Below are 15883 nucleotides of genomic sequence, written 5' to 3'. Positions count from 1 at the left end.
GTTATTTGTTTGTTTTTTTTAATGGACATTGATTAACAACTTAAAATGCTTGATCTCAAAGATTAAAAATGAAATTTGGAATACTTGTTGGATATTTCCCTGTAGGGTGTGAAAACTGAATGTATGTGTTACCGGCTACATGTACTTTTATGTACTCTTCTCTAAATTTTGTGGATTTTAAAAGCTTGCAATAGGTAGTTTGGATATTTTTAATTGGGTTTGTATGATATATTTATCCATAGTCAGTGTATTACTTTACTCCATGGGTAAACCTGCTAAATATAAGCATTAGACTGCATTCCCACTGCCAGTGAACACACCGCTGCAGCAGAAGAGTCTGCCTGTCTGTCAACTTTTGTGTATGTGTGTTGTTTTGCTGGTGTGTCTGTGTGACATCACGGACAGGCAGGAGAACAGGTAAACAGTAAACAGTAGCAGGAACAGAGTTCTTTGAGAACTTTTCAGGGGTTTCATCTCTTTATATAAAAGTCTTACTTGTTCAATCTCTCTTTCAAACTCGGTGCAGATTAATTTGGAATAACATTTGAGCGCTGCTTAGGTGGAGATGGATGGTAATTAGCAATGGCGAATCATTGCATCTTGGTTGGTGAAGGACCTGAAATTAACATGTATTGTGTTTTTATCAATGCCAATCGAAGCCGGAGGCGATAAAAACCTGTGCTTACTGCAAAGTCATTTGACCCATGTGTGAATTCTCGTTGCATTCAAAAGCCAGATGTTAGTGGGTGTTATGTTAGAAACACACTAGCTGGAAAAGTACCTCATACAACCCACTTCAAAAACTCAGAACTATCCCTTTAAAGGGTTGTTTATATCAAATAATAAAGAAAAAGATTTCTTATTTACCTCTAGTGGTATCCAGCCATGAAGATATTTTGGTGTTATTTGCACAGCTTTTGAGGCTCCAGTGACCAACTGGATAGAAGATTGCTTTGGAAATGATTGACTTACAGTTTGCTCAAAGTTTTATATGATCTGACAACATTTTCTGCTCTAATTTAGAAAACTGAAAAAAAAAATAATTTAAGTGTATGAATTTAAAAATGTCAACTTACTCCTTTTTTCCCATTACCACCTTCTTTTGATAGAAGAAGCAAAAAGCGCTGTCGCTAGACACCATTTGGTGTGAGTAAGAGAATATACAGAAAATCTAACGTTGGCGTATTAAAAAATAACTTTAAGGAGAAATTACTCACCGGTAGAGAAACCAGTCTTCTTGTGACACTTGGTGAACTCGATGTTGAAATAAGTGACCAGGGCATGCACGTAATCGTTGCGCTGGATCTGCAGGCAGAAGGCTGAGGTGAAGGACAGGTCCTCTGGCTTCACAGTGTAGATGTCCACTTCCTGCAAAAAATAGAGTATTGAATTTTTCAAGAGGTCTCTGTGCTTTTCAGTTCAAATATTACAGGAAAACAGCACAGTACATGTTGAAGCAGAGACACAAGATGTCACACCCATTTGCCATCTCTCACACACACATGCAGTACATGTACAGTATATGTCAATCGTTGCTTGATTATTCACCATGATAACTGTGTGTGTGTGTGTGTGTGTGTGTGTGTGAAAGCCCACAGGTTGAATCATGGCTGGCAAACGAAGCCTGCTCACAGTACACATGCTGTGTGGGTGTCCTCCCTCAAGTCTACAAGGGAGGGAAGCTGTGTGTGTGTGTGTCTGTGTGTGTGTTTGCTCGTGTCTAAATCAAGCGCTGCCTGATGAATATGGCTACAAATCTAAGTATCACATTTTGTTACCTGGCAGGCATCTCTGTTGCTCCAAAATAGGAGTGGAGCCGGTCATGCATAATGTTGCATTTAAGAGGATGGAGAACACGCACACTGTTCATCTCGCCCGGCCTATTGGGCTACGGATCGCTCGGCCATGTGGCATCAGCATGACAGATTGTGATTTAACACCTCTGTCCTCTCCAATGATAGCAGGCCAGTATCATATACAGCAAATTGAAGGAGGAGAAAAAAAAACTCCCTGGGAGCGACTTTGTAATTTTAGCGTGCGAGGAATGAGTGGCAGTTTGATTTAAGATGGGGTGATGTGGCTGGCGGCGGGTGTGAAAGGGGTGAATTAGCCCTGAATGCATTCATATGAAAGACATACAGATGGTGAGAATGAATGTTCAGACCAGCATGTCACTAACCACCTACACTCTTTGAAATGATGGTGCTTACTAGAACCACCCAGGGTTCTTTGGCTTGCCCCCATAATAGAACCACACGGATCCCTTTCAGAGGGTTCTACCTAAAACCCAACAGACCCCCCCCCCGCTGAAAAAAGAAACAGCTTGACCAGCTTAAGGTGGGTCAGGTGGGTATGAAAAGCAAAGGGCAGAAATCAGTTTAATCAACTGTCATTAATATGCATTAAGAGATTTTATTTTATGATGAATATAATGAACTGGCAAATGTCCATTAAAGATGCTTTTGGCATGACCAGCTGGACATTCTGGTTACACCAAACCCTCAAAGACCTCAGCCCTTCAGGAACCTTTATTTCTAAGAGTGTAGTAACCACCTGTCCAAACACACATATAAATCACCTTTTTGAACACAAAAGGAGCTTTGGTGCTCATAAAAGACAGAGAGTCCACTTTATTCCCTCTGGTGACTCAATGTCTGCTCTTGTGTGACATTTCACCATCGCACAGAGGCAGAGACAGAGTGAGACCTCCCTATTCCCTCAAACTAGTGAGGCTTGACATTGCTTAAAATGTGACAGGAGATGAAGGGTAAGAAGCCGTGATTAAGAAGGAAGAGAAGAGAAATGTGACTAGAAACTGACATGAAACAAAAAAGCAGAGAGAGAAGGGAGAAATCGGATAATCGAAATGGAAAAAAAAACATGACTTACAGCACAGAGAGGGAACAGCGAAAAGAAATGAAAGGTAGAGGGGACAAACAAAAAAGCTATCACCTCCCTGAATGCTCTTATCCTCTGTTCATTTGTGAGATGAAAGACAAGCCACTGTTCGAGCATGGAGACAGAGCTGCAGACTATTACAGCTCCCCAGACACCTTTATTATGTACTAGAAAATAGACTCGGCAGACTGGGAATGATCAGAGGCTTGTCGTCTCTAACTTCTTTTTGGATGCATGTATCTGGTAGCAGAACACAAAAGATGAAAAACCTTGTTTGTTTTGGTGTGTTCCTCAAACACACAGGCTTTCCCAGAGTACACTCCTTCGCCCTGCACAGATTCGTACACAAGGACGTAGACTGACCTTTAGGAGGCAGGCGTTCGTCACCACCTGCTTGGGATCTACCACATCCACCAGAGGCTCTTTGATGGCCACATTGCGAATGCAGCTCATGTCGAAACCATATACGTTTTCCCACCCTGCACATGCACAAACAAATACAGCACTCGTGAATATCAACATTGGATGTGTCAGTTTCCTCTCATTAAATTCATACAATGTCTTTTCAAAATAAACTTCACAGATAACAAAGGTTCACCAAAACTACTTGCTAAGATCTGGGAACATAGCTTGATTAAAATGTTGCTGACTTTTGGTTTTATACTAGATAAGACACAAAAACCCAATTGCCAGAACAAATGTTACTTTCTGCAAACCAGAAATTTGTTACATTTGTATGTTTCATAACGCTGCTGTCAGGCACAAACCTCTTCTCTCCGAAGTTGCTATTTTTCAAGGAAAAAATGGTGTTTTTAAAAGGATCCAAGGGGGATAGGAGCTTTAGCCACAAGCGTTTTTTTTTTTTTAAATATATCATTGATTGAGAATAGTAAAGCCCACTGATGGACGTAGAGGGGGACCAATAGCATTAATTCATGAGGAAAAAAATGAAAATAGTGAACCGTTTCTTTATACTGTGGTGAATGTGTAGTTAAGTCAAGTCACAGAAAAGTCTTGGTTATGGCTGGGAAAAGATCATGTTTTGGGTCATAACACCCGGTTGTTGTCGCCACAACCACCACTTTAAATGTGCCCATTTGCCTCTTAAAAATAGCTATTGTGGCCACAACCACCGCCAAAAATGGTCCAACTTTTGCCTTAAAAACTGCTGCTTGTTGTTGCCGCAACCACAGCAGGAAATGTGCTGATCTCTGATTAAGAAATAGCTGCTCGTCACCACGGTTACTGCTGGAAATGGCTGGACACAAAAGGAAGTCTCCTGGGTGAAGTTGAGTGAAGTGGAGTTGGTTGAAAGCCCAGTGCATCTCAAACTCATGCTATAGAATACCTTGAGCATCGGTATCAGAGAATGAAAACGGGTTGTGAATACAATTGCACAAAGATTTTTGTTTTCTGGATTTTTACTTTCTGAATTTTCTCACACTTGCATAGCTCTGTTCTCTCTGTTCCTGCCAAGCTGTCAGCGCAAAAAAAGGTAGGAGAGAAAATAAAATAAAGCACTTAACCCTGCCAGGAAAAACAGTCCTGCACTCACGCTGTCTTTCTGTCTATCCAGCCCCTCTGTGGAGAAAGACAAGGCCTCCTCAAAATAGACTCTGGCCTCCTCCGCCTCCTCCACCATGTCTGGCAGGCTTTTTTTTTAAATCATAATTTGGGCTGAAAACACACTGAGCAGGCTTTCCCTCCCCCATTCCCTCTGTCCCTCCACTCCACCTTGCTTTGTCAGGAGGCCAAACACTAAGTCTGAGCGATGAGAAGGTGGAACATGCCACCAACGCAAAGAGAAACTAAAAATAAGAGCGCTAGAGGTTTGGATAGACTGAATTCTTTTGGGATTTATATGAATGTTTGAACCTTTATGTGCATGTGTGGATGGAACAGAACAGAAAAGGCCACCTGTGCAGCAAAAGGAAACTCGGTTTGAGTTATTAACCCAGATTCGATGCTTCGAGCTCAAGAGTGAATGGCACCTTTAATATTGGTGCTTTGATCTGGATCACAATGTTAAGCTCAGCGCTCCTGCTGTGAAAACTATTTGAACACATGCAGGGAGTTCAGAGCAGAGAATGTACTGCAGGATAAAGGCACCTTGTTGGTTTACTTTTGGTACGACTTACTAAGACTAACATCGGCACCAATATGTTTAACTTTTGCTTCATTAATGCCTGTCGTTCACACAACTCAAGTGTATTCAAACCACTAAAAAAAGGCATTTGAAAATACTAGCGATCCTGTTTTAGTTTGAAAACTGCAAGTTCGCATTTTGGTCGAGACTTTGAAAACGATGACGAAGAAAATGCAGACACCCATGTTTGCTTCTGGTTTGCCTCAGTCGTGATGCGTCCTTCCCTGATTTGTCACATCCCCATCTCATTGTTAATTCAACATGACCTTGACCTTGTTGTCTGTGCTAACAGCTGTTGTGCAGTTAAATTTTGCATTAAAAAATAAGTGAAGAGGATGTTTTGGTTGGTCAAAGATTTGCAGCAGGGAAGCTGCAGGGTCCGACAGGGACCTTCCAGGACCTGATCTGCTGAGAACACAAACTGGTGATGCCTTGACTCAAAAGTCCTCCTATGTTAACACAAACTGAATCATTCTGCAGCTATGAATATCAGCGTGGGCAGTTTTTGTTGGATGCTGCTGCTGGGAAAGCCCATGCGTGTGTGTTACGATGCACAAAAGTTTTACTCCTCACTTGGACAGAGGTGTGCTGGAGACCTTTTTTAGGGATTCTGAAGATAAACCATAAAAAAGAAAAGGAGGACTAGCAGGGCCGAGAAAGCAGATGACAATTGATTATTTTTGTCATCGAATGCTGTGTTTTAAAGCTCGCTCCAGTACACGTCCTGGTATGCCTGGGCACTGCCGGCACAGCTTTATAAGCAGGTGAACTCCACTTTCACAGTCAGTGTAGCCCAAAGTGAGGAATTCATGATTAAATAACTGATATAAATATTATATATAATATAATATATATAATATTAAATAACTTAGCTAAAAAAAATACACAACAGCCCATATTGGATGTAATGGATTGTTACTGATCAATGCACAAATAAAAATTATGTATTAAAAGGAAAATTTGCTACCTTTTCTGTAAATGTCCAGTCAATGTTATTGATGAATGTCCAATTAAGCTATCCTAACTAGACATTTGAACCACGTCTACAAAGGGGCTGCTGGCGAAAATCAATGTATCAATATGTTATTAAGATTTTAAACTACAGCAGTCAAATAAGTTTTTTAATCTCATGATTAATCACAGAATTTCACTAGTTAATCGTTATTCCTTGCATCTATGATAATGTTTTTCTTTTAATTCCATTATTTTGCATTTCAAAAATTAAGTCCATATTGTAGACGTAAAGCAATTATTACCCGATTTGTCTTAATCGTATCGCAATTAACACGTTAACACTGACAACCCTACTTTAAACCCAAACCTGAGAGGTTGTTTTGGAGGAGAAACTCTTTCTGGCTTATTAAAATGTGACAAACCAATGACCTTTTTATTAATGACTTTGTCATTTCTCACAGTCTGCAGTAATACATCAGCCAAACTGATTTTTCACAGCTCTTTTAGCTTTGGCTTTTCTTAAGAATGGCTTATTAGAAAGTTGGCCTGCATGATTTTAGATCTAACTGGAGTGTGATTTTACTTTGTCTGCGCAGTGGTCATTAATTATGCACTGCACAGCTGAGAGGGAAACAGAGAAAGACAAAATGTGAGAGCAAAAAAAAAAAAACAAATCTCCCATAATTACTCACAATGGATCTTGAAGTCCTTGTACTGCCTGTCTTCAATGGCTACCACATAGAGAGCCGCTCTGTCAGGGAACATCAGGCCTCCAGGTTTCTGAATATGCACACACGGACACACACACACAACCACACACATACAGGTCATCCATCACCTTTACTCTTTGCACACCTGGTGTGTAATATAAGATCACACATAGTGAGTTTGAAGCCGGTAGGCAGCTACTGAGATGAGAAACAGTGTCATTTATATATAACCTCAGCATCTAAGCAGCAGACACATCCATGCAAGCGTACAGTAAATTCTCTACTTCATCACTGTCTGGTGTGTTTATGTGTCAAAAGCCTTATTGGTCCAGCTACATACACACACACACACACACTATAAGCCCAGCTCTCCACAAGCCTCCAGCATCATACCAGCCACTTGTCCCTGGCGAAGATGACGGTATTGAGCATGGACTCGTAGAAAAGGCAATAGCCCATCCACTCCGAGATGATAATGTCCACCTTCTCCACAGGCAGCTCCACCTCCTCCACTTTGCCCTTGAAGATGGTAATGACTGCGGGGTGGAGAGCCACGAAAAAACAGCAGGCAACAAATTACTCCTTGGCATCTTCATCACATCAATGCAAATCGGACAATAGCTCTACTCTCAGATGATGTAGTTTTTGTGCTTTGGGACCGCTGTAAATTAGCACATCTGAATTACTGCGCTCATCGCATGGCTCCCTGTTTTATCCATGGATTTGTCTCTTTTTGCAATCTGGCCTCTTTGACCCGTGATATGAAGATACTGGGAGACAGACTTTAAAAAAGGGAATTTTGTCTCTGTGTTTTGATAACTGCATGCTTTGCACATGACATCTTAAAAGGTATTTTTCAACCTGGATCATATTTTCCTATGGTTTTGTACACAAGTGACAAGTGGGAAAAACATTTTCTGAAATCAGTCCAGTGTTGAGCGAGACACTGCAGCCAGTAGCCACGAAACAAGCTTCAGTGTAACCACTTGGGGCACTTGTGCATCGTCAATTACCTCCACTAAAGTGCTTGTTTTGCCACTGACAGGCATTGTGTTTTGCAGCTGCTGGCTTCAGTTCTACTCAATACTGGACACATTTTTAAAATGGTTGTTCCCATTAGTCACTTCAATGCAAAAATATCAGATACTACGGTGAAAAACGCTGAGGTTACCTTTCAAAACACCTGAAATCTACATGTAAAAGAAACAAAAAGCAGCCTGCTGTCAAATGAACACGTTATGAAACCCACCATCTGTTGACAGTCCTCCATCTGTGAAGTTCAGGGTGGCATTTTACAATTGCAATTAGCACCACTGAGGGAATTATGATTGATAGCAGGGATTATGGTTATTTGACATCAGAGGCGAGCTGCCAGTTAACCATTAGAACTGTGACTAATGTTGTCGGGTGTGACGGTAATGATGGAAATATGCAGATTTTTCACGCTACTTCTAATCCAGATGTCATCGCGCTGCTCTGCATTCAGACAGATGGATATGAGAAATATAGTAGAGATGGAAAACTGCTTCGACTTACCATTGTGTAGGTGATTTGACTTGATAATCTTCTCAGAATATTCCGATATGCTTGAACATTCAATCTGAGGGCACAAGGACACAGAAACTGTTTATCCCAATATCTACATTGTTTCTGAGTAACAATGCCAATTTCCATTGTTTTAATAATTTATGACAAATATGTTTATTCCTTAGCTTGGAAACAACCTGATCTGCAGTGGTGTTCGCTGTCATTTTCTCTCCCTATACAGTAGGTTAACCTTTGGGGTAATACTGGAGGGGCAGATTTAATCAAAGCCTGCCAATCCATCCACACACTAATGTCCATGATCACTCATTTCAGATCCTGTGCAGCATGAAAACCAATAAATCATTCTGCTCTCCGATCCATAAGTGTAATACAGTATATGAATCATACATAACTGTGGGAGACACTGCTGGCAAACCTGTGACGAGGGGAGCTGTATATCTCTTACTGCCTACCTGTGTGTGTAAGATTGTCTAAGAGAGAGATGAGCACACAAACCTATCCCTTAAAGGGATACTTTGTCGATTTCAAATCAGGTCTGTATCAAAACTGTGTGGGTATAACGTGTAAATGAACTGTGTCAGTTCCCAGATCTTACTGCTTATTGCCAGCAAGATCTTACTGGATGATATGATTTTCTCTGGCTCTCAAGCTGTTGCTTGAACTACTGATTGTGCGTTCTCATTTCTTTTACGCCTGCCGCAACGGACACAAAATGTACAGCAGCAGATCAAGAGAGAGAGCCGCCCCTCTCTCTCTCTCTCTCTCAAACTCAGACCAAACTCCCGTCAAATGGTAAAACAAGACGGTAGTGATCAAATATATACAACTCTATTGTCTTTTGCTCTGTGAATCCTGCATTTCAGCGCCTTTCACAAGCTGTTAAATCTTTAAAATGTGAGCAAATTGGTTTTTGCAAACATGGGAAATAGGGGCAAAGAGCAAATTGGCAAGAAATGGTCTTTAAATTGCAAGAATTAGTAAAAGGTGAAAAGAGAAGGACCTGAAAATGTGATAAAAAATAAAAAGATAAAAATTATTACAACTTCACAACAACTATCATGTTACAGATTTTTTCCCTTTTTATTGTTTTAGCACTTCCTTACATTCCTGTTTTTGTTTTTAATTACTTTTCTTTTGGCTGACTTTTAGTTAATTTTCTTGTAAATTTTCACTAATACTTGGGTAATTTTTTGTTAAGATACTCATTGCCCTCTTTAGAAAAGTCTACTGTTTCAGTTTATGTTATTGTGATTGCTGTCATGATCCCATCTCTATCACACCCTCTTACCATGTTTTTGCAAGAAAGCAAGCGCATTTGCTCAGGTTTTAAAGGGTTAAAATGTCATCAGGAACGTGTTACCATCTTGTTCATTACCAGATGGGTGCCATGTTGTTTTCAAGCTCTCCCTCCCAGAGCATTAAAGAGCAGTTCAGACAGTGTCCCTGTTTTGTGTCTGTGTGTGATACACCAGGCTTTCCACCAATTCCAATTTAAACCTATCCGCAGTATTATGAGACGCTCAGCAACATGCCGCTGCCTTTCAAATGTTTTTCAGTAGTGTTTGTGCTACTCAATGCTAGGTGTTTTTTGGCAACATGCTGCTGTCTTTTAAATGCTTTCCAGCTTCAATTACGCCACTCAACACTGGGTGTGTTTTTTGGCTACACACTACTGCCTTTCCAGCTGCATTTGTGGCACTCAAAGCCAGGTTAGTTTTTTTTCTTTTTCTTTTTTCTTTTTTTTTTTTTTTTTGGCGTGGCCCTCCTTGCCACATTTGTGCCACTCAAAGCCAGGTGTTTTGTGGTAACATCCAAAATCTTTTTCTTACCATATCCAAGTAGTTTTGTTGCCTAAGCTTTATCACTGACACCTTCTTCATCAAGATGTAATGCAAAAGACTGACTTCATTTTACTTTCTGTCCAAGCGGCAAAATATGACAAGTTGGTATAAGATCACATTGTATTTTCAGACAAGAAAGCCAAAACAAATTTGCATTATGTCACCCATCAACGGGGTTGTTTACTGTTCTGGTGCATCACAAAGCATTCTGGTAGTTGTAGGTTTTCTACTTCTGCAGCAGGTCCTTTTTGTTCGTCGTGTAGCACCAATTTCAAAAATATTTTTGTTTTTCTACATCATAGACAGCAGGATTTTATGAAAAGATCATTTTTCCAGCAGTGAAATTTGAAGAGGACTTGTACGATATGTGTGTGCATATGGGGAATGAAAGGCCACGGATGAGAGATAATGTGACAGCAGAGCCAGATATGATATTAATTTGGACCTTAATAGAGTGTGCGGCTTTGCTCTGCCATAAAGATTTCAACAAAAGCAGAAACTGTTGTATGATTTTGATGTAGAAAAGAAACTGTGGTGTATCTGTTTATCGTTAATCTGTCTGTCTCACCCCATAGACGTGTTTGGCGCCGGCATTGGCAGCAAACATGCAAAGGATTCCCGTGCCGCTACCGACATCCAGGACAATTTTATCTTTGAACACATGCTTGTTGTGGTACATGGCGTTCCGATAGGTCAGCGTCCGCACCTCGTCCTTCAGCATCTCCTGTTTAAATCAGAGATAAAACTGAGAGCTGTGGTGCATAATTACAATCTTGCATAACATGCAAACCACTTTAGTTTGAACTGCTAACACTACCTGAAGGACAGGAATTCATACAAATCCTCGAAGGAGTACATAATACACATATGACACAAATGTGTATACATTATGCAGAAATGTTATGCACATTTTCATCAGCACGTGACTACATCATTGTGTTCGCATAAAATGAGGTAGATAAAGCAGTATTTAGGCCAAAAGCCTTTGTGACAGTGGCAGAGCTTCTTGAAATAGACAGGAGTACAACACAAAGCCTTTGGGGACCGCCTGATATCCATCTCCCTGAGCCCATTCACACATCCCACTTTTCGTCTTTCTTGCCTTGCACTCCTCTAATCAGGACACTCTCTTTGTCTGCAAGCAGACAAAAACCTGACCCACATGCTAAATATGGGCACTATTTAAAAGGGTCTATATGTCCCCAAACTTTTCCACCACCACCACCACCGCTCCTTCGCAGATCAAGGTCAGTAGCAAAGGTATAGCTTTCCAATTATCTTCAGCAGTTCACTGGCTGCAAAAGACAGACTGTTTTCATTGTTGGAGTACTGAATATGGACTATTATCATGCATCGGGTTTCTTTCATACTAGCTGGTAATGGAAAAAAAACTCCTCTTTTGTCAGCTAAGAGACACTCTCCACTCTCAATTTCCCCACAAGATTGTAGGCGGACAGCTGCATCTGAGGTTTATGTTTGGACTTTATTCCAATTTAGAGGAATCATTAGGTTGTATTTTGATGCTCTAATATAATGTATTTTTTCTGTAGGCTTCTGAGAGATTTCTGTGTGTTGTTGACGTGTTTGGTTTCCTACTTGTGTTTAAACTTGTGTTTGAAAGCACTTAACTTGTATTTGTACTTCACTAGGATATTTAAATTGCTGTTTATAGCAGCTTTTTGGGCTTAAAGGGACAGTTCACCCAAAATCATAATTCGATATTTTAAGATATTGGCTGCAGAGATGTCTGCCGTTTCTCTAATATAATGGAACTAGATGGCACTTGGCTTGTAGTGCTAAAATCAAAGACATTGCTGTTGAAAGACCCAACAGCAGTTGAGCAGTTTCATGTAGGAACTAGTTTCTTTTAACCAAACAACATCCATCAAACATATCAACGCGCAGAGGGAAGCGTGCATCGACTCATGGAGGAGAGGCTTGTGCTCGTCACAGCACCAAATGTGAACATTAAAGGTCCAGAGTGTAGCAGTTAGTGGTATCTAGCCATGAGGTTGCAGAACTGAAATTTCTCTCATGTGCCAAGCGTGCAGGACAACTACTGTGGCCGACTCAAAAACATAAATGGCCCTATCTAAAGTCAGTGTCCGTGCTGTGAGGAGCAGGGCTGGAGGAGGAGCTGTCTGAGGAGAAGCAGGAGGAGGGAGGAGCCTGGTTTGATGAGTGCCTGTATATAGGGGATTTATTTCAGGTGTGAGCCCTTTCTAACACCACCTGCATCAGAACCACAGGCTCTACTGGCAACAACTGCTTGACTGAGTGAGAGTGTGAGTTCCCATTGTCTTAAGTACATTTATGGTTGAAGTTCCATTATTTTTTTAACTTTAATATCAAGTCTGAATGATTAATGACAATGATTATTGTTTAATTTCTAATTATCAGATAGCCAGATATTTGCTCCCTAGATTTAGTGAATGGTGAAAATATGATAATACATGGTACATATTTTCGGTGTAGGTGAAAGACTTCCCTGATTTACGACTGCAATAAATCATAATTGACGTTGTGCCTGATTGCACAACCATAGCGTTTATCCTAGCTCCTGGTAATCAGAAAACCAGTGACAGTCCTGAAAGGGTAATATTTCACAGTTTGCTTTGCTCATTTTGGGGTAGCCAGAAGCTCACCTGGTGGAGTAGGCATCTCTCGTACAAAGGTTATAATGCTGCCGCAGCAGTTGTATTCTTTATTCCAACCTCGGCCCTTTACTCCGTGTCGTCCCCTCTCTCTCCCATTTTACACTACATCTGTCCTGATGAATAAATGCAAAAAATCCCCCCGAAAATGTCTTTAAGAAAAATGTTTGTCTGTTTTTGGCTATTGTAGAACACCATAGTGGACTTGAGGGAGTGGAAAGATGAAAGGCTAATTCTAAAATAATGAAAACACAAACATTTTTATGAATATTATATACCATTTTTGGCAATAGATGCCGCTAAATCCTCCTTGTAAGCTAGCACTACGTGAAACTACTCAAACCAAGGTCTGTGGATTACCTTGAGTAACTGGGTCATCATTTCTGGAAAGAGACATTGCTGTTGAATTTTTCAGTTGTATTTTTTGGTGATTTGAGCACCACAAGCCAAGTACCATCTAGACGTCAGATATCTCTACTGCTGCTTTCTCCATTACTTGACAGCTCACACCTAAACAGTCTAGATTGATTAGTAGCACTACAGGTGAGAGGAAAAATATGTATTTTTTAAATATGTATATTTTTGATTTGGGGGTGAACTGTTCCTTTACCAAGTGGCTTTTCTTCTCTACCTTTGCAGTTGATTTTCAGATCCAATTAATAGGCTTTGGTATTTAATAATTTCTTAGTTATATATAAAATTGCATCTATGCCAGAAAGAAGATTTGGATCACACTCAAAATTGTGTGGAATTAAATAATTTGACATGTTTGACATATTCTGCTGACAGAAGGCAAGACTAACAAGGTTGAAATCCCTTGGCAAGTTTGGGAGCATCAGGTTGGACAGAGCAGGAAGCATCTGGTGTCATTCTTTAACCCCCCCCCATCTTTCATACCAAGACTCGCCAGCCCTGGCCTGACCTACCTCATGGATACCAAAGTGGGCGTATGAGTCAAAGTAGTAGTCCCGTGATGTCATGTCCTCTGGGCTGATGAATTTGGCAATCTTGCCTCGACCAGGACAGGTGGCCAGGGCTGCTACATGAGGCGTGTGGGGGACGCAGGGCACATGGTGGGTAGTAGGCACTGGTTTAGGCAGTGGGGAGGGCTGGGCAGACTGAGAGCGGGGGGACGTGACAGGCTGTTGCCGCTGTTAAGGAGAAATAGAAGAGAGATGGGAAAAATTTGTGTGAGGATTTAGACATTAAAGACAAAAATGAGTGATTGTGTGTCCACTGTCCAGACATTTTGAGTTAGAGGACCTGTGCAGGTTAATACGGGGCTAATAGAGGCATAGTCAAGTAATTGCAAGCCAAAGGCGATTCTTCTAATAAGCAGCCAATAATTCACATATGGTCTCCTATTTCAGTGGTTCTCAACTGGTGGGTCGTGGATACAGTCTGAATGGCACACAAGTGACTCGTGACCATGTCTGGAGGGCATGTTTTCTCTAGAAATTGCCATAACTTAAAGTAAAAGTAAAAAAAAAAAAAAGAAATCACTAAAATGAGTGAATAAATATATAAATGAATAATAAATAAAATAAAAATCACAAAAAAATCCGCAAGTTTCCTAAAAATTACTCAACAGTTTGAAGGGACCCCGCCCCCCCAAAAAGATGTTTTTAAAAAGGACATTTTTTTTTGGCATTCATTTATTTAAGAAAACGTGTTTTCTTTAATTTTTTTTTAAATTAAAAAAACAGTGGCGTTTTTTTTTCCAACCGAGATCAGAACTTGTCCTCACATCCTAGAAACATCCCTGCAGTTTTAACTAGTTGCACTTCTTTCTTGCAATATAGTTCTGTTTTAAACCCATATGTTACTTGTAATGTAAGTTCTCTTATGTGCGAACCTTGAACTAATGATTGAGGAAAAATCTGAACCCAAAGAATGAACCAGTTGGGAATCATTGTCCTACGTTATACAAGCAGGAGACTCATAGAGGAGCCGGTAAAAGATGCAGGTTCCGTTTCAGCACCAAGGACAGAGAACGAAGACTCGTTCAATACATCCATGCATCCAAAGCTGATCATTCAACACACTTGCAACCCCTATGCATGCATTATCAATACTATTGCAGTTACATCGCTCTACTTAGATCCCCTATAATATCTGCAGGACTCTGAGAAATGCACTTTGCTTTGCTTGCACGCCATCACAGTGCAACGCTGATTCTAAATGTAGCTAATGATGATAGAGAAAAAACAAAGATGTGTGCATAATATTCGAGTCAAATGTGCTGTCACGATTAAATAAGCACATTGAGATTGTCCCGGTTCCGGCGATAGCCGGCTGCAGGACACCACAAGGTCCCTACCTCCGAGCTGTCCGCCTCCGCCATCTTCCGCCGTAGCAGCAAACAACGCGACGAATGCCTCAGTCCCATGAGAGCCGACGAGATTTAGGCTACAACTCTTTTAAGTGTACGGAGGGTGTGAAATCTTTATAAAAACGTGTCCAAAATAACACTAAGCCACCGGATGTGTGGCTGGAATGCGCGTAAAAATTAAAGTCATTATAAGAAGAGTTTCCATCAAATTAAATCCATTCCCCAGGAAAAGTTGTTAAATGGATTTGCGCGAGGTGATACGTATAGAAATCCATAATGTCAACTGGATACAGGTTGTTTTAACGGGGGGAGTCGTCTATTGGCTGGAGGGTCTGTGCTGCAAAAGGTTGCAGGTTTGATCCCAGCAGGAGTCCATCAACACCCGGGCGCCTCGTTTAAGAGACACTGACGTCCTACCTGCTCGCTCATTTTTAAAGAGTATCCAAGAAAATGTAAAAAAATAAAAATAAGAAAGAAAACCCTGTCTAGACACCAAACTCCACACAAAACGCTTCTCCTCTTCTCTTGGAAATACTTGACATCTCTGAGCACCCACAGACTGAAATTCTTCTCTCCGTGTGTGCGCTGTGGAAAGTCCTCTGCGTAATCCCGAGGGGTTTCCCGGAGAGAAAGTTAAAAGGGGTTCAAACTGTGCGCGTGCACCGTCGTTGCACACGAGCCCCCTCCGGTGACATGAAATTAATCGTGACAAAAATACCTAGCAGTCACACAAAAAGAAAAGGTGTGAATCTCTGCTTCCCAAGGACGGATGCCTCCTCACACCAGACTTTCCCACAGAA

At 40.9% G+C, this 15883-nt stretch overlaps 1 protein-coding gene across 1 annotated transcript in view; it reads right to left on the bottom strand.

Annotated features, from left to right (window-relative positions):
* Positions 1 to 15883, bottom strand: part of prmt8b (protein arginine methyltransferase 8b) — a 17592-nt gene extending 1709 nt beyond the window's left edge. Inside the window, exons 1-8 of the mRNA XM_042511488.2 lie at positions 15072 to 15883; positions 13678 to 13902; positions 10666 to 10821; positions 8245 to 8308; positions 7102 to 7244; positions 6691 to 6778; positions 3262 to 3377; positions 1218 to 1368 (exon numbers count right to left, since the gene is read on the bottom strand). Of these exons, the coding sequence (XP_042367422.1) occupies positions 1218 to 1368; positions 3262 to 3377; positions 6691 to 6778; positions 7102 to 7244; positions 8245 to 8308; positions 10666 to 10821; positions 13678 to 13902; positions 15072 to 15140 (1012 nt within the window). The 5' untranslated portion in view covers positions 15141 to 15883. The remainder of the gene's footprint in view (positions 1 to 1217; positions 1369 to 3261; positions 3378 to 6690; positions 6779 to 7101; positions 7245 to 8244; positions 8309 to 10665; positions 10822 to 13677; positions 13903 to 15071) is intronic.

This window comes from Plectropomus leopardus, chromosome 22 (genome assembly GCF_026936395.1).
Source record: "Plectropomus leopardus strain MGB_pleo_1.0 chromosome 22, ASM2693639v1, whole genome shotgun sequence".
NCBI classification, from domain to species: Eukaryota; Metazoa; Chordata; class Actinopteri; order Perciformes; family Serranidae; genus Plectropomus; species Plectropomus leopardus.
The sequence above is the reverse complement of the archived record's forward strand: the minus strand, read 5'-3'. Positions and strand labels throughout refer to the sequence as shown.